Here is a 23,551-nt window from a genome sequence, read left to right as displayed (position 1 = left end):
TATGACATGGTATGGTTGATGTAGTGCGGTGCGGCATGGTGTGGTATAGTGTGGTATGGCATGGTATGGTAGGGTATTTTGTAGTGTGGTACAGTGTGGTATGGCATGGCATGGTAGGGTATAGCATAGTGTGGTAAAGTATGGTATGCTATGGTGTAGTGCAATACGCTATGATATGGTATGGTAGGGTATGGTGTAGTGTGGTAGGTTATAGTATGGTGTGGCATTGTATGGACTATATGGTGTAGTGTGGCACAGTATGGATGGTATAGTATGGTGTACTGTGATATGATGTGTTGTAGGGACATACTGCATGGTATTTTATGACATGGTATGGTACGGTGTAATGTTTTACGGCATGCTATGTATGGTGTAATATGGTATAGTATGGTATGGTGTAGTATGGCGTGGTGTGTTGTGGTGTGGTATGGTAGGGCATGGATGTAATGGTTGGTAGGAGGTAGTGTGGTGTGGTGTAGCATTGTTTAGTGTGTGTGTGAGGGGGTGGGGGGGCGGGGTCGAGAGGCGTAGCATAGCATAGTGTGGTATGATGTGGTAAATGATGGGTTTAACATCCCAAGGCTGAACATATGGGCCATGATAGATGCCGTATAAAATGGTGAATGGTTATTTAGATCACTTGGGGCTGCTTAATGTACCGCGACGTCACACAGCTTGATCAGTCTCTAAACATACCATTCATCGTTCTTAAGGCGAAAGCCTTTAATGGCTAATACTGTCGGCGTTAGTTCGTTCGGTCACACTATAGCTGTCAATCAAATGACGTCAACACCCGGGCCGAGGCCGCGAAGAGACAAAATCGCTTTGTTAGCCTTTAGTCGCGGAGGCTCCAACCCCCGTCCTCTAGGCTGCGTGCCGGGGGTGGGGAATAGGGGGGCCTCCATTTCCGGTGGAAAGTAAAAGTTGTTATCCATCCACCCGGCCATTTTTCGTTAGGCTGAATAGCCAAACTATAAACTGGCAGCTTCCCACACCCCATCTTATACAGCAGGATCTTTCCGGAACAGATAGCCCCCATGTGTAAACACTGCTCAACTCCGGCCACTCTCATACAGTCTCTAAACATACAATTCATCGTTCTTAAGGCGAAAGCCTTTAATGGCTAATACTATCAGCATTAGTTCGTTCGGTCACACTATAGCTGTCAATCAAATGACGTCATCACTCAACCCGAAACTAACGTCATAAGAAAAATAAAAATCCTGTCTCCACCGAGAATCGAACCTCCATCCCTCGGATCCCCAGTCGAGCCCTTTAACCAACTGCGCTTCGCCTGCGATCGTGAAACGCACATCATAATTCTTCTTGTATGCAGTGAGGGTGATAGTATCGATGGCAACGACGCCGCATTTAGTGATAATGACAATGATGACATTAACAGTGATAATGACGGTGCATATAGTTGATAATTATAATTAGAGCAAACGTGATGCAAAGTGCGCACCAGCAAAGATCAGGCTTTCGCATTTCTGCAGCGTAGGTTCCACAGTGCTCTAGGAAGTTTTATTTCCACATCTTCCTGCGCTGTCGTCAATCTCATGTCGAGCCTTGTTATTAGCATCCTGGTCTCGACCCCGTAGGCGGATATTGCAAGGATGAATCGCAACAAATAGTCGCTTTCCCGGAAATATCATTAAGGCCGCAGTTCTAAATTTGAGAACATTCAATGATAGAGATATTCTCTATCCTGTTCTTTATGGTTTTGAATTAAAATGTATTGGGGAAGACATTTCAGCGATAGCGCGATAATATACATTGGTTGGTTTACATACAGATATATCTCAATACACATATTCTCATAAAGACTTGTCATTTAAACGTCGTGAAAGATGATTTGGTGTGACCTGCGAAGATGGATGATGCGGCGTGGCGGACACCACTTTCTTGATAAGTTTCAAATACAGCTGATAAAGAAGTTAACTTTTGACCATTCGCCTTATGGCGTGACATCGTGTCTTGAATAGAGTTCTTTTTTCCACAGCTCAAGAAATCTAACATTATTCCAGTTTTCAAGAAGGGCGACCTTCATTCTCTCTCAAATTACTGTTTCATTGCCATTTTAACGTTGTTTAATGAAGTAGTAGACAGATACACCGAGCAGTGCCTAATAGCATTTCAAGGTTCAACACTCTGACGCTTCATCAAATTCGTCTTCTTCTCGAAATATTCAACTAACCTTGCACTGGCCGCCTTGACTCATAAAATTAAATCCGCCATTGATAAGGCATAGTTTGCCAACGCAGTATTCGTTGACTTAACCTATTTTCGGCTATATGTTAATAAGTAAACTAAAAGCTGCAGGTGTGGCATGTAGCCTATCTCAAACATATAAAACGTAAGTTACTTATCAGACGGAAACAAGCTGTGTCAATTTCAAATATGCCCTCTAACTTAAATACAATAAATACAGGGGTGCCTTAAGCTTACATTATCGACTCATTCCTGTACTTCTGCAATGTTATTGATTTACCCAGCTGCCATGCTTGGTGACAACCCTTTCTTTTTGCCGGTGATACTATTATATTTGGCACTAATAAATCAATTCACTGATTAAAGTCGATACCGGATATATCGAACCCAGATATACCGAATTATTCCTATATCAATCTCTCAGGATATCCCCTTAAAAATCTCATGTGAAAGTATAGGTCGTGTTCGCTTTTATCGAACTCCCGTTCAGCGGAGCATCCGGTATGTATAACTGCGTGCCGTTTCCTTGGAAAGTGCGCTTCTCCTAATGACACACTACGATCACTTTCCGCGCGCGAAGACAAGTCGGTTGCGCAACGCTAGCACTGTAAATCTGTTTGATGAGGCGAACGGCAAGACCGCTTGCAAGTAGCCATCGGCCTGGAATGCTTACTTTCAACGCGACACCGCTGTGATGGGAGAAGCCAGCGTTCGGTACACCGGCGGTTATGCGGTGAAGCCAGCCATGCTGACCTATGGCAATTGCGGCGGTTCTCGCGTGGCCTGCTTCACTGCTAAACGAGGAGGAGAAATCAACTGTACCATATTATAACTGAGATATTATTGCATTCGTTGTGTACCAATAACAGAATTAGACTATCAAAGCACCGTCCGCAGCTTTTATGTGATCCCCACCTTATAGGCATTTGAGCCACGCGGCGCGAGACGCAAGATGTAAACAGGGCTATTTATTTATTTATTTATTTATTTATTTATTTATTTATTTATTTATTTATTTATTTATTTATTTATTTATTTATTTATTTATTTATTTATTTATTTATTTATTTATTTATTGAAACTTTTATTAATTCATGAAAACTCAAGGAGCCTTGGTTGGCCCGCCTAGTCCGGCCGCCCAGTGGCCAGCGCCGCAGCGTGGGCCCCTCGTTGCTGATCGGAATCATCGCTATGCAAATCCAATGCACCAATCTGTCCATACCAGATATCTGTAGCGCGCGTTCGCTTCCACGGAGCGGCACATGGAGGTGCACCCAATGCGCCCCTCGCTTTGACGTCTAGCGCGAAGTGACGGCCGGAGCGCATGCGCGTTCGCTTCGCGGGCGATCGCCAGGACATCTCCTGATCTCCAGGACAAGATCCTGAATTATGTTCAGAGGGTAGGGGAGGCCTGCACAGCATAGGACCGCCCTCCCACCCCCGCTACCCCCTTTCCTTTTAGGATAAAAGAAGTCCTCGCTCACTAACTGATAGTAAATGCTTACAATTTAACTCTTCTACGAGAAAATTCACGACATTTAGCTTCAGCAAGACTCCAGCACACATCCCATTATTATCTTTTAGTTCTCACTACACTGAAGTATCTGATAATTACAAATCTGAAGTATAAGATAAAAATGTGCTTTCGGTAAAAAAAAAAAAAAAGAAGTACTATATGTGCGTCGCTTTTTCAGTCCTGGTACTTAAACATCTCTTTATTGAGGGTTTATTAACAGTGATTTTAATTTCCGCATCGCTTCGTGGGGCATCACTTACTCATCGCATATAAGTCAGCAACAACATGTTCAGAATTAGTATTTTCGTGTAATAACTAAAAGATCATACTGAAGCGATGCGCTATCAGTTCTGCACGATCATAAGCTTATCATAACCCTTTAATAATCGCTTCATTGAATACCTGTTGTCTTGCAGCCCGACTCTATAAAGCTGTGCATAACACCATACCCTGAAATGTAATCAACAGGGAGGCCTTCTTCAATACTAACCAAAAAAGATTTTCTAACGATAATGATTTCCTTAGAACCATTCGTTTTAACCAACTATGTTAAGCACGCTGCCTTCTCGCATCTTTGCAAATTTGGACTAACCTGTTTCCTCATATCAAGCAATTCTTATTACTGTTCTGATTCAAATACCAACATTTTTTCGTAATATCGCAATAGCGTAATATTGCTGCCAAACAAGTTTTTCATTTTGTATACCGGTTTGTTCATATTTCACACATGCGTTATCTTATATGTTTGGGGGCAAGCATAACATTCTACAATAATTTCATGCACTTTATTTTAACAGCATCAGAAGCGTGTAAAATTTACAAGTTGCTCCTTTCTTCTTTTTTTTCTGGACCCGTCAGGCAGGCGGAGCTGTCCCTCTTCCCGGCAGGAAGTCGCCCAGGTATGGCAGGAGAGAACCTGGAATGAGAGAGGCGAGGGAGTGTTCATGTTGAGTTGTGTTGTTTTTGTTTTTATGGCGCATAAGCAACTAAGGCGATGCGGCCAGGGCAAGGTTAATATATGTTTCGGTTGCGAAAGAGGAAATTAAAAATCTATAATTTGTTTAGAAACTTTCCTTCTTGCAGGAACCTAAGAATAGATGCTAGGTCTACAAGTGCTCTTTTTCCTAAAAGTGAGGTGTGGTAGAATGGCGTGATATTATTGTAAAATACAGTAAAATGTCTGTTTGTTTTTTCGTAGTGCCTCAAATTTTGAGCATGTATGCTCGTGTATTGAATGGGCCCCTCGGTAACACATTCGGCATAGTTTCTCGAGCTCTACCTGAACCAAATGCATTTTCTTAGCGAAAATATCGACCGGTCGCATGAAGGAAGCGCTGTATTCTATTTATTCTTGACGCGACAGCGTTAAAGCCCCCTTCACCGAAAATCAGGAGTCGGCTGCCGTCCGCCGACGCCCGATTTTCGGTGAATGGAGACTTGGTGGCGTTGCAAGTGAAATATTCCGAGCATGGCGCTGGCAGGCGATAGCTGGCAGCTGACATGGCCTCGCCCTGATTGGACGCAGGGTTGCCTGACATTACGTTGAGCTGCCTACTCGCGCCTCTCCTTCCATACGGGAGGATGATATCAGATCCAGCCTGTAAGGACCCTTACATTTACGTTACCCCTAGGCAACGCAAGTAAATACCGGCTGTGCCAAAAGTAACTAGGCTGCGTTTTCCGCTTCTCAGTCGGGTAGTAGAGAATGCGGACCACTTCTTCAGATGTAGATCTGTGCAAATTAAAAGCTATCTCATATCGTCAATTCTTAACAAGTTGTGATCCTATGGGAATCCATGTCAGCTTTAGCTAGTATACAAGCGAGGAGCAAAACATGCAGCCTGGTTACTTTTGGCAAGGACGGTAAGTTCATACGGCTTGGCTAAAGTGGCGCTATATACACTAGGGCCATTTGTTTAACCTACACCAGCTACACCAGTGTAGGAAATCTTCTATACTTATAATGGATTTTTGCTGCACTGGTGTAGCTGGTGTAGCTTTAAAAAATGGCTCTACTGTTCTGCAACTTAATCAGTACCGTTTTGAAAAGTTATCCCGCCTCAAACGGAGGCTAATTTGTGGTGAAACCGCGCACAATGCTTGCACGTTGTTGACTGTTTTGTTAGGTATTAAATTTAAGTATAGTTCTTACCAGGTTTTCCCGCACATGACGAAAAACCAGAACCGTCTGCGACGAAATTGAGGAGCAAGAAAAAAAAATAACTCCAACGCCGCATTTCTGGCAGAAGACGGTTGTGGCGCCATCTGGCACCGCTGGAAGAAAGCGCCACGGTTCTGAAGCGTCCAGGCAAGCGTGTGGCACGTTTCCTTAATGATGCCAGAAAATTGGCCTTCGCGTTTTTTGTTTCTTCAATCTCGTCACAGACGATTCTAATTACTCATCATGCGGGGCCAAACCAGGTAATCATCAGTGTAAGACTTACTATGCAACAAAAGGGTAAACAAAACGCCGGCTTTCTGTGCGGTTTCACCGCGAACGTGCATCCGGTTGAGGCCGGATAACTTTTCAAAACGGTTCCGATAAAGTTGCAGAACACTTTATGTCGGATGATAGCCTATGATATCGCGCCATACTGTGAAAGGCGGAGCTTAAGTGTCCGCCATAATATTTTTTGTACTTCGTTCTCTACGGTTCATATTCATAGAATTAGGCAGGTTACACAGGCATCTGTTCTTAACTATGTTTACGTATAATAACATAGATATAAAGCCCCGCTTTATGCGATGTTTTTTTATCATAAGTAACTGTACTACAAGCCGTGAACGGCCCAGGTGGCGACATCAAATGCCAGGGTATTGAAATACTCGCAACATTTCATTTCGTATTTATTTCTGTAATTACTGCCCACCTACAGTGAGTGTGTGTTACCTTTAGGTTGCTTTCATAGACACTCCGTCGCCGCAATCACAGTTTAACATACTGACATGCAAGCAGTGAGAAGGAAGTTGCGGGATCCTACCATTGAGAGTTCGGCATTCATCATCATCATGATCATCAGCCTGACTATACCCATTGCAGGGCGAAGGCCTCTTCCATGTTTCTCTAATTAACCCGGTTCTGTGCTAGCTGCCTCCACTTCGGCATTACGCACCGGCAACACCGACGCAGGATTTTCTGCAGGGCGAGGCCTTCAATGCTAGCGTGTTAATATAGGAGCCCCCCCTGAGATTTCATCCATTCATAGCGATAATAAAACTTCTAAGTTGACTGTGTTAAAATTTCATGCCATTTTTTTTTTTTTTTACGCATAGCCAACCAGAGCATTTCACTTCGCAACATGCCATTTATTCGCAGAGGTCAATCGCCGCAAAGAACGCGTAGTGTGTTGCGCGTAGTAAAATTTTCACCCCGGCATTAGCAGATATTATGACAATTAGCGCTGACAGGGCAGATTTTCCTCGTGTGGCCATTACGCCAAATTGATGCCTCCGCTAGAATGACGCATTTTTCTCGGTGATGAGCAGACATTACCGACGATCGATGTTTATTGAGAGCCGACGTGTCCACACCCTGTCGACCTCTCTATCTGCCGTTTTGGAACTCCAAGAAAGGACAAGGAAGGTCTACTTTCTCCCAGCGCATCGCGAAGGCAGCGGCTAAACTCTACCAGATTTATGTCTTCTAAACACCGTAGCCCCGCAGAACGTCGCCGGGCTCCACCTTCTGCGTCCGTTTACGACCACGAAGGGGAAGAAGAGGTAAAAGAGAGGGGCGCGAGATTGGGGTAATGTCCATTGTGTCCAGACGACGGGACATAAAACACGTCGAAAACGGGGTTTCATCAGCGCGAAACAGTTGAGCGCGGATAAAAGGAAGCCGACACACAAGGTAAAACGAGAAGAGACGCCCGATGGAGGGCGACAGCAGGGGAGACGATGCCGGAGGTTCGGCGACTGTGGAACAGCTCTATCCTCACAAAGGTGGCGGCGCGTGTACACTACTACGCCGTTCGGTCACGCAGTTTCCCTCGGCCATAAGCAAGGCGAAGCCTGCCGGGTGCGTTATAGGGATACGGGAAAAACTTGAGCGTGTCCCCAGACGGCGACCTCCCGCCCATGAAAACGTCCTTTCTTTATTGGATATCCCGTTCTTCCCAGTCCGGCGGGTCCATAAAGACCAGCCGGCCAAACAATACCGGCTTTACGACTGGCCCCTTTCCCCCGGCCCCCTTCTTCGTCTCCCGGCTAAGCAGCAACTTCTGTCTTGGTGCTGAGTTACTCCTTGTTTGCCCGCTTTGAGCTCTTGGTTGCGAGCGTCTCCTTTTTTTTTTTTATTTTCTCCTCCCTATTTTTATCTCTTTTGTCTCGCCGCATCGGTAAAGGAGTGATACGCCGCCCTGGTCGGAGGGGTGCGCACGCTGACGTTTTATGGGTCTACCAGCCGGCACTTTGTTGGTGAACCTTGCGCGGCGTAAAACCGTGGGTCGGGGCACGAGGGGGAGATACGCTCCTGGGACTGTGTCCCCTTCCTGGGAGGTGATCGGAAGCGCTTTAAAGCCGGCACTCTCTAGAGCCTGTACCGAAAGAAAAAAAGGCATTACTATAAGAAAGTCGCCTCCAAATGCTGCCATGACGGTTTGGAGCGGACAAGCTTTTCTCCCGAACAAATGGTAGGCACATGGACAACGCCGACTTAGCTGCTCTCCTTTTGCACACCCTGAACACTAAACGTGTGTAATGGTACAGAACCAAAAGGGGCAACGTTGCAACCAAAAGAGGATCAATCATGGTGCATGGTCACCTATGGCGTTGTGGTCGATATAGAACGGTTTCCTAGAACACACCTTAGCAATAAACTACATCTGTCACAATAAGCTTTTGTTATTCTCGTACAGATAACAGTGCTGTCGAGGTGAAGCGTGCGGTACATTCGCGATGACGCCCCAAGCTTCGCTCACGCTTTGAGGTAAGTCATCCACGCATAGTTGATCGCGAGTCCAGCAGCAGCTCCTTCAGGATAGCTACAGATGTCTTCATGACGTTTCCAGTCCTTCCAAAAATGGGAAACTGTCGTCAAGATTTGTGCGCTCCAATTAGTAGCTGAAAGTGCATGTTGCATGCCTCCGTGTCGTCAGTGCTCATGAGCCTATACAGGACACTTGAAGAGTCAACGAGGAGAACTGCGTTCAATTACCACTCTGTTTAAAAACTTATTATTCTTATTCATACCCAGTCGAAAAAAAACTACAGAACTGTGTCAAAAATACGACAAAATATTTTGCAGTCCTGTCGTAATCATCAGATTTTTCTGTAGTTCTGTAGTACTTTTCTGTAGTATATTTCTGTTTTCTGTAGTTTTGTAGCACTTTTCTGTTGTAACTACAGAAATTTCTGATGTTACAACAGAATGTTCTGTTGTCACAAGTTTCCCGTGAAAAACCGCACAGAAATCCTGTCGTAACATCAAAACATTTTCTGTAGTTTTTTCCGACTGGGTATTATTATTCTTATTATTATTATTCTGGTTATGTTGACGGCTATTCAACAGCAAAAAACTCAGTTATCCCCCGAAGAATCGTGTTCAAAAATCTTCCCGCCAACCGAATGAAACTTGGCAGATCCTCGCCCAAAAGTATGGGTTTCCAACGTTTTTATATGAGTATAGGGGTCTAGCGTAGCCTCTTGAACACGCGCAAAAAAAAAAAAAAAAAAAAAAAAAAAAAAAGGAACGATGTCAACACCCGCATCGCACTTGCGAAAATGGTTGATGATATCGACACCTGTATTTCGCTTCAATGATAAAAACAATTATCAGCGAGAGGGGTCTCTCTGTGACTCAACGTGATACCCTATCAATAAAGGTCACCTTTGTCTTTAGTGTGCATAGAGCATGAATGTCTCTTCCGCCTCGCCGGAAAAAGACTTAACGGGAGCTCACGACGCACCGTAGATTATCGCAATGGGAATCTTGTGATGGACCAGCAGTATCTCTATATTTAGGAAGCGAGTACAAGAAAACGTTAAGAATAAAGGAGTTCTCACATGCTGGGCCAATATTCTTCTAACGAGGAGCAAGCCAAAGATTTTCATAGCATCCCCAATCATATACTCATCATAGGACTGGCATACCTGTCCAAACAATTGACCACTATCGACAACCTAAGCCGCACCTTCTACGCGGACGTGTTCCCCTGTTGGTGCACAACAGCGGCACACGGGAAGGCTGAACGAACCCTACAAGACGGCATAAACGCAGTGGAAACCTACTTTTCCACGCTTGGTCTAACACTAGAGCCGTATAAATCCGAAATTCTACTTCAGATATGCAAGAAATGTCAACCAAAAAACAACCAGTCATATCAACTACCTCGTGGCACGAAACGACATACCTCCAGCGCCCTCATGCCGGGTACTAGGAGCTGACTTACACAATAAATCAGACAAACACAATATATCTACCAGGAGTCCTAAGTGTCAAACGCTAACCCACAAAACGGCATACAGGAACCCTCCCAGTCAAAACATGGATGGAGGAAAAGGGCCTTTTTGTACCTTGGGGCTCAAACTGTCTACTATGTAGGAAACCTGAAACAGTTGAGCACGTGTTTCTGGTATGTTGGTATGCGGTGTTTTACTGGGATGTGTTACAAAGGACACTTAAAAAAGACCTGCCATTGACGCCACGTGGAATTCGGTACTTGACAACTGTTAATGATGATTTTCAGTATGACCTCATCATGCTATTGGGCCTTCACAGTATTTGGAGGAGTAGGATGGCTTATAGACACTGTGATGTCGATGCACGATCTGTATGTGATTATTTTGTTGAACAAGTATATAAACTATAAGAAATTTTGAAGCAGCAAGACGCTGCGGAGGAGGTCTTGAGTCTGATTGGCGAACTTGTGGTAATGAAAGTCCATTAGACACGGTTGTCAGCCAAGGGGCATGGCAACCACGATCTTTTACTGATGTATTTGTACCAATTCATGCAATAAAGAAAAAAAGAAAGCCGGGGTGGCGCAGTGGTTACGGCGCTTGACTACTGTTCCCAAGGATGCGGGATCGAATCCCGGCCTCGGCGGCTGCATTTTGATGGAGGCGAAAAGAAAGGCGCCCGTGTGCTGTGCGATGTCAGTGCACGTTAAAGAACCCCAAGTGGTCGAAATTTCCGGAGTCCTCCGCTACGGCGTCTCTCATAGCCTGAGTTGCTTTGGGACGTTAAACCCTACAATCCAACCAACCTAACCCACATGATCAGGCTAATTGTAGAGTATGCTTGACAGCATGAGGGCCAGTCGCGAAAGTGAATCTATGCGCTTACATTAAGAAAAATTTTATATAACCTTCCATACAATTAAACAAATCTCAACGGGAGGTAGGGAAGGGGGAAATCAACAAATCTCAACTCGAAGCTGCACACTCAACACCTTCTATTATGACATCCTCAACCTCCGAAACAACAGCAGGCATGTGCGATATCGAAGCAATCGAAACAGATCATGCGCCACCCGGACGATGCGCTCCGGTGAAAGGAAAGCACCTTAACACGTTGAAAGAAAGAGAAAAAGCAACGGAGATATGGGGAGGGGAAGGCTGTATGCGTAGTAGGCTGGTAAAAGGAAATTTGAATTCGGCGCGTCCACGGAAGGGGGCTATTTATCTACAGTCTTGGTCAAAAGCCTTGAAGCCAAAGAATTTCCGTCTCAGCCGAAAAATGAAGCCATTACGGCACCAGTAATGAGTAGAAGGCAGTGAAATGCTATGAGGCATCATTTTCTAGCATCATTTTAAATACCTTTTGGCCTTTAACGACGGCGTGATGACTCCATTTTGCGGCTGAGACGAACATCATTTGGCTTCAGGACTTTTGCCTAAGGCTGTACATGTATACATGAATCAATTGTAGTCAATGAAACCGAATAACAACTGTGTTGTGTAGGCTCAAGCATTTTGGTTTTAAATATTTTAGCAGCATCAATAATACTCTTTTCTAACGAAAATCATGGCCATGGTTCCATAATTTTTAGGAGAAATGTGTCCCAATGTCGCTGTGCCAACCTCGAAGGTCGAAAGCCGTTCTTTCAGATTCCAAGTGTTGTTACAGTGAAGGTAGCGTGCAACCCTTTCCTCGTGCCATAAGTGTTAAACCGCTGAAGTGCCAGCCAACCCAATTACGCAAACGTAAGCACTGGTGTTGTTCAAGAACGCACTAGGGTTTCTGATATCGTATACTGGAAAAACAATGTTCTTCACTCTTATTAAATGTTCTTATTCGTCACTGTTCAGCAGCGCATTTGATCCAAGCATCGGTGACACGCACTCTTACTTATGGCTCCGGTTCAGACGTCACAGGCGGTAGCAGTCAAGAGTGATAGGGGAAAAAAAAAATAATTTGAAGAAAGAGCAGATAATACTAACGTCCTGAATCCAATAATCAAGTCACTGCCAGCAAGTAAAGACGTTCCTCCGCTGAGCCCCAGCCTACTGGCTGTGGGAAAAACGTACACATGCAGACATAAGTAAACAGAGAACGCTTTTCCGTTCAAATTAAAATCGCGCTTTCTGCACTGGAGATAATAAAACAATATTTGTCCACGTGAAAGGTCATTGGCATCTACTACCGGTTCTCACATACTACGACTGCCAGTTTCAATTATGCAATGCCTGAAAAATGCTAGAAGAAAAAAGCATGCTCCGTTTACTTTTGTCCGCACAGTACATACATTGCAAGCAAGAGGAGGGCTTGCGCAAAACCATGGAAATTTTCAGCAATCGTGTCAAAGATTTTCACTGGAAAACTCGAGCATCGAATGTACTAGAAGAAGAAATGAGTTGTATACGTTCGCTTTCCTTAAACATGTGCGTGGCAGTGGCTCTCTACTCATGAGAAATGGTACAAAGTTTATTTGAATTCGCTTCAGTTATCTTCTCTTGCATTGCAATAATTTTCCTTAGATTCTATTTCATTGGTTAAACTTATTGGTCTCCGCTAATTTTTATGCAGTGTCTCATTCAGGTGCTCATGGATAAACAGTGTCTCATAAATTCTTACTTCGTTGAGGAAGCTACAGCTGGTCAACTATTGTCAAACCTCTGACACATAAAAATATTACGTTAATGGCATTGCTGATCACAATAGCCCCGCTTGCAACAGGTAATGCGGCACAAAATCTCAAACTTCTTAACGTACAATTTTTAGAACTCTGCCGCTGGTCAAATCACGCCAGGCGCACCTTTCACAAAGTTACCACCTTTTGGCGTGACAGACTCTGGAGAAGTGGGGCTAAAAGCGCATTTTGGCTCAGATCAAGGAACAGGGATGAAACGCAAGGTATCAGTCACAGAAACAAAAGGTTGTTGCATCATTCTACAACAACAAACAAGCAATATTTTCCTCAATCATCACATTATCATGCCGCCATCAAGGGATTATTTTCGCCCCACGCTGAGCCCTTTTATGCTTTCGTAATTTCTGGATAAGCGTTTGCCCTCAAGAGAGAATATATCACATTGTGTACGTCTCCAGTTTGTTTGGAGCCACCTGGAAAGTGAATCGAAATAAACTTCTCACCGGAAGACTAAGCAACCCTTCTGGTCTGCGAGTAAATTCTCCTTACATCTTCGAGGCACAAGGGCTACCAGAGCTCGCGCTGTTCTCCGTCGCTACTGCGCACTGGCCCGAGCTATCGGCATCATCTCAAAGCCTGCCGCATGCAATCGAGCGTGTTTGTTTTTCTAGTAGCACACCGGAAGCAGCGACCTGCCCTAGTCGGCTCTCTCTTCAGGTCGAGACACGTGACACTTTAGGTGACGTCACGCATGGCCTTGCCTATACGGATAGAAACAAAAGCCTCCGAAAATAGCCCATAAGGAAGAGGGCCTCCGCGGTGCGCCTTTGTGACGTTTCCGAAATATAAACTCTCTGTACGAAAAATCCAGAGCACGAAAAGAGCAAGAAAAAAAAATAGGCCAGAAAAATGGGAAAAAAATTTGAAATACGGCTGTGAATACCAGGGAGGTGGTGAGTGGTGCTATCCAAAGATGCCCCTGGAAGAGGGAATGTTCGCCGCTTGAAGCATAACCTAGCTCGCTTTCTTAACCGCTTCTCATTTTCGCGACGATCATTAATCACGCTCTTTTCATTCTGAGGACTACAGCGCAGCAGCAACACGGACAGAACAAGAGAGACGTACGCAAACACGGGCGCTAAGAACATCGTTTTCATTGTCTTCAACTAGCCTATATAGACTGTGGTTACATGCCAACACAAGGGGAAATAAAAAGGAAAATGAAGCAAACTAATGAAACCGTGACATGATTATCTCGTCGCTTCTTTACCTCCAGTCATTATCGTGCTCCCGGGAACTCAGAAACAGCAACTCTTTCTTGCTTATGTATACAGACGGTGCGCTAACACATTTATCGGAGAAGTTTGATATGACCTTGCCTCCGCATCCATCCTTGTGGTGGTGTCCTGATACTTGCGCAGAAAAGCAGGTGTTTTTCAAAGTAAGATACACCGCCCTCACACTGACTGCAGCGTTTATTTTCTTTTCTTTTTTTTATTACACAAGCTTGCCATACGGCATATTATAAAAACCCATGTAAGTTATTTTCCGTAAGCAACCGGAGAATGCTCCTGGTCTTATCGTTGTCGGTGAGCCATTTGGAGAAGTCCTCTTCCCTTGTTGCGGTTAGTCCCACTTCCTGCAGAATCTGTGTCCTTGATGTCCTTGTCCCTGCACAGTCCACAGCAGGTGGCGAACATCCACTTCTGCAGTTAATGTAGAACACTTCGGGCATGTGGTGGGCCCGATGTCTTCTTGAGGTTCCCATCGGCATGTTACCGACGGGCTAAGGGCCGCCCCAGCTCTTATCCTTCTAAGGGAAACCTCCCCCAATCTCATTAAGTTATGAGGGAGGGGGAAAGTATACGGGTGAATGAGGGCACGTGTACTTTTCCTTAAAGAGGAAGCTAAGATGGAAACAGCGGAACGGGCATCAAAAGGGAGCCTGTTGAGGGGTGCATTAGTGTTTGAAACTTCGTGTGTGAGGCTGTCAACTTTTCTCTGCTCAGCGTTCTCAGCATCGTCTTGTGTCCAGTGTATCTGGATACGTATCTTTGTTTTTTTATTGAGTGCGTAGGTTTCTGTGGTTACACATAGTGTCTTTGTCACTTTCTTCAGTTGTTTTATGGCAGCTAAGGAGTCTATAAATGTGGGCTTCTGTTATGGAATCTATTTTATTTGTGGCCTCCATAGCATCGCGGATTGCATAGAGTTCCATCACAAGCGGGTCCGGGTATTCTGAAACATATTCATTATGTATCCTTTAGTACACTGTGTGGTGGGCTAGTAGCTTTTGTTCTATCGCCATTTTCTATAATTGATGCGTCCGTATATGCAATACAGGTACCTGGAAGTACATCAACCAGAGGTCGAGATGCCAGCTTTTCTTTACGACGAAGCAGAGCAGTCTTGTATAGCTCCCCCGTGGTTACACCTTTCAAGCCTCTTTTGTGTTTCTGCAGCCTCGTGTTCAGGCACCGTGCTTTTCTGACCGATTTAATATTGTCCGTGTTGCTATACTGCGCTGTAGTCTTCAGAATGATGATCCAACAAGCCAGCCACTACGTATTAAGCTCTTTGCATTTCGTCAAGGCGTACCCGTCGGGACCTCCTGTGTATCCTCCCGAACTTTATGAATTGCTGCAAGCAGGCGTGCGTCAGGAGGTGCAAATTTCGGGTCACAAGTATATGTGTTCTCACCTTCCATTGACCACGCCGCAGAGTATCCTAAGGCTTGCAAACCGCGCTGTGGCTCGTGACAAATGGATATTGGAAGCCACTGTCAGGAACCCCCTACGGGATACCGCTGGGATACTATTGCGTGTTCATGGCTTGGATGACTGCGGAAACAACCATAAATGCAGGAACAGAGACAGCACAAAGAGAGAACACAACACTGACGCACATCACTATCAACTGTTAATAAAAACAAGGCACAAACTTCCTCTTCCACATCCACACACATGACCTACATCAATCTCGCACACCTCCTCTATCTCCCGCGAATGAGGCTCACCAACAAAAAATTATCTTTTCAAAAAAAAATAGAATACATCAAGTCCAAAGCACTGTAACACCAACAAACCAAGTAACGGGCATTAGGTTTTATTTTTCCCGGTTCATGCACACAATGTGCTCAGATTTTTTGCCGCAAAGAACACTACTGCTGCATCATATGTGTCTGCCACCTTGCCTACGTGGCGCATTGCACCTGGTAATGCGCCGCTCAGTGTACTTGGGGTTAGCCGAAAGACTGGTTAGCTAACGTTTTGAGTTTAAATTTTAAACTATAGTTGTTGAGGAAAGGTGTTATGACATTCTTGTTGAAAAGGGCGTTTAAGAGGCTTTCGATTACGGCCAGCTTCCAGGCTCAAAGCTTGTTCTTCTGATCCTTCAACATCTGGTACCATTCTGTGTCTCCCACTCTCCACCGCAAGATCGTCCTCCTCACATCTACGTCCTCGTCTTTGTTGCTGGGCCGTTGTGATGGAAGCGCCGCAGTGTTGCTATGCATTGTGTTGCTATGTGCAGCGTTGCTGTGCGCGACTTTGCATTGAGTAGCTTTCGCTCTAAAAATCCCCTGTAGGTGGAGGTGGATACAAGAAATTATCGCCTTTACTTTGGTTGATTGCTTCTGGGCATGTGCGTGTGTGTACTGCCCTTTCCACTAAATTTTCATTGAGCGCTTATGGTGTTTTCTTCCTCGGTCGTCGTCTTGTAATCAGTTCCGATAATTGCACCACGTGAAGGAATCCGGATTTATGCTCACGGCTTTGTGCCTGCATTTTATGGTGATTCTGCAGCTCAGGACAAATCTCCCGCGTGGCAAGAACATCTGGTGTAGGCCAAGTGATGCTCGGCAGTGCTAAATGAGCTTTGAGTTTTGTGATTTTGACCGCCCCTCAGATGCGAGTAATGGTTGATTTTAACCTAGAACTTGCATTCTTTGTTAATGGCTCATATTATATGTAAGAACATTATTAAAGTTTATTCCAAGGACCTGTTCTGTCATCTCGCCAATACAAAAGCGATGTCATATTGACGTTGACGGAAGGAGTGTAAAAATCATCGCACAATGGACATGACCCTGCCGCTATTCGTGCGCAAAGCGTTTTTTGTACAGCTGAGCAACTGGTAATGTATTGACGGCTGATTGATGCAGCCGTTTGCATCGGAAACATTTCGCGTCTTCGGAGTCTGTTAAACGGCTGCCTCCGAAGACATATTTGACCTCGAAACAAGCAAAACTCTCGTTTATGTGGATTGCAAGGGTCCGCACTGCGCAGTCGCAGAAGCACCTTCCGTGGACGGCGGGGGCATAGGCGCAGCGGGGGGCCTCACAGGCGACGGCCACAGCCACACTTCGCTCATCCGATCCGGCGGCAATGGGCGCCGCCACCGGGAGAGGGGACAGAGCTTAATAGCGACCGCCTGCGAAGGCGTCAGAGCGGCGGCGAACAAATTACAGGTCCCGATCGCCTTTGTATGGGTGTGGCCGGCTACGGCTGGAGTTCGGAGACGACCGTGCGACGAGAGAGCTCTCACGGCGGACCTGGCAACGGAGTGGCAGCGACGGGAATGGGGAGACTACGGTGATAGGCGCCACCACTTTCATGATACGATACGGGTTGTATCGTAAACGACATGACTCGCGGGCGACAATTTTTTATACGGGAGTAGTTGGCATGACTTTCAGACGACTATGGGGAAAACTGTGGCAACCGATGTGACTTGCAAGCTATGAATAACATTGAATAAGGCGGCAGACGACTTGAATTGCGGACTATGACCAATGATAACTTTGACACTGAATATGAGGTAAAACATCGCTAATTTAACATAAGGGACGAAGAAAAACAGTTAAGATGGGCGTCCGCCCTTTTCGTATTTGTATGTCCATTAAATTAGTTGTTCTAGCTTAATTTAGACAATTCTCCACCAACTAGGCTCAGCGAGATTCACAGTTAAGACACAGCAACGCTACACGGATAATAACAACAGATAATCAACGAAAATAGCAATTCTGCATCTTTTTGCCTATCATCATTTACACAGAGTCGATCACACTTGTCTAAAGCGGTCGAGCAGCGTGAGTGGAGAACGAATAAGTGAAATCTTAATGCAACTGCTTTGTCGTAGGAAGTGCGCTTGTGTCTGCGCGGCTCACATCACTTCGCTGTTGCTCTAGAGCGCAAGCATTATCACTAAGCATTAGCGCCTGCCTTTTAATATAAGTTCACTTCCTCTGCACAGCACCGCTCAAGCGCACAGGAGTGATCGAATCTGTACACAGTGGCATTGCGTCTGTCTATTCTGTCTGTAGCAGTGAGTCACACACTCGGCCAATAGCATGTTATTTAAAGGGTATACGGCAGGGACGCGAGAACAAAAACCCATATGCCCATATACATTTCATTCCCTCGTTACAATGTGCTTGGTGTGCTGCAAACAAGCCTTCGACAGGACTTGACGTCACCTATTGAGCGTCAACGTGCTCACGCCCCCCCCCCCCTCCCCCCTTCATTTTCTCAAGAGTATACAATGAAGATAACCGCGTACACCATATCCATACATGCAGATTTATGAATTCAAGTGGCAGGTGTAATAACAGCCCTACTGCCTCGCCATGTGGCCCTCAGCTACTCTGCTCCTCGGACGAACACAGAACAGCCAGATGTAAAACGTTTTTCTCGTTTGTGTTTCTATTTTTGTAGCGCATATGCAATTCATATCATCACGCCCTTACACGCAGCGAGGAAGTCATCATCCATTCGTTTTATTGCGGCCCCTGTGTTGCCCCAGAGCCAATCGCCATCTGCCTAGTGTTTCCGAGATCGAAAAGAAGCAAAGGTACGACGCCTGAGCGTGTCCTTTTGGCGGGACTTATTCCCATTGCGAGCTTTCCCTGTCGCCATGCGCGGGAGAATCTGGCGTAGCTGTATAGGAGAAATTGAGGGGACGCAAAGTACGTTCGCGGGGTTGCATTAGTGCACACAGTCACTTACTCCTATTCCGACAGTCACCCCCAACAAAATGAAATATCTATCGGCATCGTGACATAAAGCCATCAGCCACCACGGTTGTATGCTGCAATATGAAAAGTCACCTTCTGCTGCGTCCTTACGTCTTTCTGCACGAATAATGACAGTAGCAGAAAATATCGTCATTGACACTTAGTGCCTCATTATAAGGTACGTTCATAGAATGTTTAAGCAGTTTTCCTTTTTCGTTTGCAATACTGGTGTTGATAACTTCCACTAGAAGTGAAAACTAATAATTATTTTTGTTATTTTAAGAAAAGAAGGTGATCAATATCCCTATGCATTGCTTGTAGCATGTGTAAAGTGCTTTCTTTCCTGCCATTATGATTATATATTTCCCTTTTTTATTGCATACAGCGCTGTTTCTGAGACTGAGAGTGGTACAGGCACAGTCGTCATATTTGTGGGGCCTTTTCTCTGAGCTCTAGACACCTGTGCATCTATGAACTCGATTGACCAGCTGAACTTATCTGAAAGAAGCAAAGTTTAGACAACTCTTTCCGTTCGTGCAACTGCCTGAAGTGAACTAATTATGTGTAACTTAAGTTAGACAAGTATCGTGTTTTGCTGGTATATACCAGCGCGACATTGTTACAGGTGAAACACATATATGGCATTTCGTTCTATTACAGCTTCAGCAAGGGTTGTTGTCGGGCTAATTGGCTTCAGTCTTGTTATGCCATAAAAGGTTATGCATCAAAAAGATGACACGAAGAAAGATAGACACGAAAGGACGAGTGCAAACTAGGAACTATACTTTATTCAGAACTTGTCACCTTTAAATTAAGCACATATAAGCGCTTGCGCGGCGGCTACACCCACAATATGCCTGGTAAACACGACACATCATCATACCCTACAAGACAGGCTTCAATAAGACAGATTCGCTTCTTTATAAAACGAGAGGCGTATCGCTGACGCAATTGTGTGCACCCTTTATCAGAAACGTTTCCATTATTTCACGCGCCACGGTGTTACTGCTTCGGCCAAGAATCTTGACTTCAGTTAGTCGCGGCCGGCATTTGCTTTTTTTTTTTTTTTTTCGCATAAACATGCGTGGTGTTACAGTTTTTTTCTCATTTTTTCTTAACCTAAAAGGCGTTTTCTTGAAGTAGGCTTCAAAAGGAAGTCCTTAGCCCGACCAGTGGTCGCTTTCTATACTATGCGCCTGTGTATTATGTAGCGATTCATTGCTGGTGTTTCTTCACTTTCTTAGCTTCTTTTTTTTTTTTTCTCTTCTCGGCGATTTTATGCATCGCATGTAGCAGTTAGCTACAAGAAGCAACATCCAAATGCAGGAAATGGAATGCGTTAATTGTTCGGCGAACTAGGACATACGGCCTTGATACCTCTGGGATGATTCGTGTGTCTTGGTGATTCATGTGTCTTGTACTGCATAAAATTATTGTGGAAAATAGATGAATTAGAGGACAGGCGTGAATGTTGATCATGCCATTACGTAAAAGTACGTAGTAAACAAAACAAAAGAAAAGTTTGGCAGCAAAGGTGCTGTACTCCCTGCTAAAACACGTTTCGGCAAGAGCGGCGATTGCGTGCAGCAATAACTATCGATAATGCAGACATTTAACGTGCCGTCACTCTGAACGAACAGTTTGTTTCATAAAACCTTGACCGCTGCTACTGGCATGCGAAAGTATACATTGCGCCATTTTTCTTGCCAGCAGCGGCGATTAAAGCGTGTACGGTTACCACTCAGAGCTGTCATCCAGGTCGTTAACTGGCTCGCACAAGGGTGCGCACCTCGCGCACCTACGTCCCGAGTGGAGCGACCCCTCGAAAATCGTTTTCTCGCCGTCTCTCGTACAGATCTATGCGAGGCAGTAAAAGCTTTTTTTTTTTTTTTTTTTTTTTGGCTGCCGGCCATTCGGAACAGCTATAAGACAGTCTATTGCTGAGCAAGTCGGCTCGTGAAATCGCGAGAAATTACGCTGTGTCTAAGCAGCCTCCCCGAAACTTGCTAAAAAGGAAAAGAAAAAGAAATGGGGGAAAGGAGAGAAAGGGGAAAAGTGGGGAGGAAAAACTGGATTTGACTAAGTTCAAAAAGTGGAACTGGGATGATATTGCTAAAAATGAACTTGCAACAGCTGGAACGCAAGACATTTAAAAGTATTTCAAAAATGTAATATTTTCTGAATAAGGAAACATATACGATACATGAATTTGTCGAGGGCCTGTCCTTCTATCCGGTCATGTTATTTAGCAATCAAACGTACCGGGCTGCATCGGCAGGTAAATGTTCCAGGATCCCCCGAAGTATCTCGAGGGCGCCGAAAAGTTGTCAGACCCCGATTTTCGAATCACTTCTGCTGAAAACTATACTCCGGCGTTTTAACTGAGCTCTCTCATTTATCATGTCCTCCTGATCAGCTTATATCTGTGTCACTAAACTAAGAGTAAGTAGTTCCAATAACGGTAGAAGTCAGGAAAAGCTGTCCAGATTCGAGGAGTGACCTCCTCCACTAATCGCCGTCATCGTTCAGTTCATTCAGTTGTCCTCAACTCCACAAACTCTTTAGGATGTGTCAAAGGTCGTCAGTGCGCTCAACCACCGAACCAAAACACCGGAAGTAGGCGGCCCGAATAAGGGACCTTTCCACCTGTGACCATCGTCGTTCCCGTATCGACGCCCACCCGGCCCGCAACGCTCCGGCGCCACCATATATCTCTCAATGGCGGAAGAGTGCGCGATGCTCCCACGTCCTGTGAAAAATGGGGCATATACAAACGCACACATCCGATGCATGTATACATATACATGGTCCCCGCGAAAATATATCGAGCGAGTATGCCTGTGTGTATAGATATAGATAGGCTTCCAGCGAGCAACATATAGTTTATAGAAAGTACCTATACGGCGCCGGGAGTGCTGGCATCCATTGAGTTCTCGACGTTATCTTAGCTGTAAGCTACGTGACCGTAATGGCGACGTGCGTACGTGGCTGATAGGAAGAATATGTTTCCGCGGTCCCATCGGCCCGGCGTTCCTAGCCAACGTCGTCCGAGGGCGTGACAACTGTTGGGTCCTGCTTTGTTAGCATTGGGATCTGTAAGTGATTCCTGTTGAAGAAGCACTTTAAACGCTAATGAGGGTGAAGTTTGCCTGGACATTAAGTAAAAGCAGTATAATGAATGTGATTGTGATGATAGAAGATTGTTTATTTTGAGGCTAAAAATGAAGGGAAATAAATAACAGAGCTCGAACGGAGGGGCGCATCCTAAAGCTAAACTAATATCTGATCCGTACATCGCAAGCAAAGAAAGCAAAGGTGACGAAGTACAGCGTACAAATATTAATCTAAAATTAATTAGATAAACGGAAACGTATAAAGTGGAAGGGCACAAACAGATGCAAAGAAAGCCATGTAGTTTGGCTAAATGCACTCGGAAAAAAAACTTAAGAGGACTCCTAAGCTTCGCCTTAAGAATAAATGCACGCAGTAGCGCTTTTCACACCACCTTTTCATCCCTCAATTTTTGGCATTGAGAGACTGGCACAGAGTTTGAAAAAGTGGTAAACATCATTAGTTGGATTGGTTTTCGGGGAAAGGAATGCGCAGTATCCGTCGGACCTCTCGGTGCAGAAATTAGCTCACAATTAAAGGCGTAGAGTTGGAGGTACATACTTAGTCGGTTCGAATCACTGAGTTGAGTTTAGTTGTATGCTACAGGTGGGATTATCCCTACCGTAGACTAATCTCCAACTTTACTAGCAGATGGATGCTAAATGAAAAGCATACCAACACCAAACCGAACGCTGCTCAGGGAACGGTTGCGCCACAATTTTTACACAAAATCACGCACGTATTTTTATTTTATTTTTTTTCAAGGTTTTCTTCCCAATTCTAGATTATGGCGACGGCAACAGCGACGTCAACGCCTGTTCGACTGAACGAGCTATGGGTGGTATCGTGCCGTAGAAAGATATGCAGTATTATACATCCAAGGTTCATTTTTTGCCTTATTGAAAAACAGTACTGCGCAAAAAAGGACGGGACTAGAGAAGAACACAGGACTCCGCTCGTCCTGTGTTCTTCTCTTGTCCCGTCCTTCTTTACGCAGTTCTGTTTCTAAATAATGCCTTACTAACTAGCCAACCATCGCACTCCACTCAATTTTTGCCCGTCGGCAGCCTCCGGATGTCCGATCAGCTTTTGTAGCATGCAGCATCGGTCAGGCATCCTATACCGACTGTATACGATCAGGTATTTCATCAAACTCGCGACTACCAGCACTCTTTTGCAATCCGAAATAGAAATTATTCAATTCGTAAAACTCGCAAAAAAAAAATGAAACGAACAAAACCGGTCACGTGCGCGTAGCCTGTCAGCAACGCACACAGCATCGCGTTCGTTACATTATGGCTCAAGGTATCGCCAGGCTACACGATAAAGACGGGACATCGCGCTGCCCCGCTCTCCCTGGTGGATTTACGGAGGGAGCGAGTTACGTACCAGCTTTAGGGCCGTCTCGAATTATGCGCGCTTCGCTAGCTTCGCTCTGGCCGCACGGTTATCGCGGGCCAACATCGAATCGGAGTAGCGCGGCCGGATGCCGTCTCGGGCGCGTCTTGCGTCTCCTACCCATGCACAGTGGACGTTCTTGCTTTTCGTGCGTGATGCCTTTTATTTTCACTCTTTCAGGGATTTGGATTCTCGAACCTCGATGCGGAGGGGCCAAGAAGCGATAGAGTGGTAAGGGGGCTTGATTTGTCGCGCTCGACGGCGGCATAC

At 45.2% G+C, this 23,551-nt stretch overlaps 1 protein-coding gene across 3 annotated transcripts in view; it reads left to right on the top strand.

Annotated features, from left to right (window-relative positions):
- LOC146198510 (protein Wnt-4-like) overlaps positions 1–23,551 on the top strand; it is a 93,271-nt gene that overhangs the window by 4,674 nt on the left and 65,046 nt on the right. Inside the window, exons 2-3 of one of the 3 annotated variants that reach the window (XM_084594011.1) lie at positions 4,586–4,626; positions 8,584–8,654. The exons of 1 other annotated variant lie outside the window; for it this stretch is intronic. Coding sequence is in view for 1 of the 2 variants with exons in the window: in XM_084594010.1 (XP_084450136.1) it covers positions 4,586–4,626 (41 nt within the window). In the remaining variant the exon portion in view is untranslated. The remainder of the gene's footprint in view (positions 1–4,585; positions 4,627–8,583; positions 8,655–23,551) is intronic. One more of the 3 variants, XM_084594010.1, reaches the window with a different exon arrangement.

Source organism: Amblyomma maculatum, chromosome 2 (assembly GCF_055883805.1).
Source record: "Amblyomma maculatum isolate TAMU_Amacu chromosome 2, ASM5588380v1, whole genome shotgun sequence".
In the NCBI taxonomy this organism is placed as follows: Eukaryota; Metazoa; Arthropoda; class Arachnida; order Ixodida; family Ixodidae; genus Amblyomma; species Amblyomma maculatum.
The sequence above is the reverse complement of the archived record's forward strand: the minus strand, read 5'-3'. Positions and strand labels throughout refer to the sequence as shown.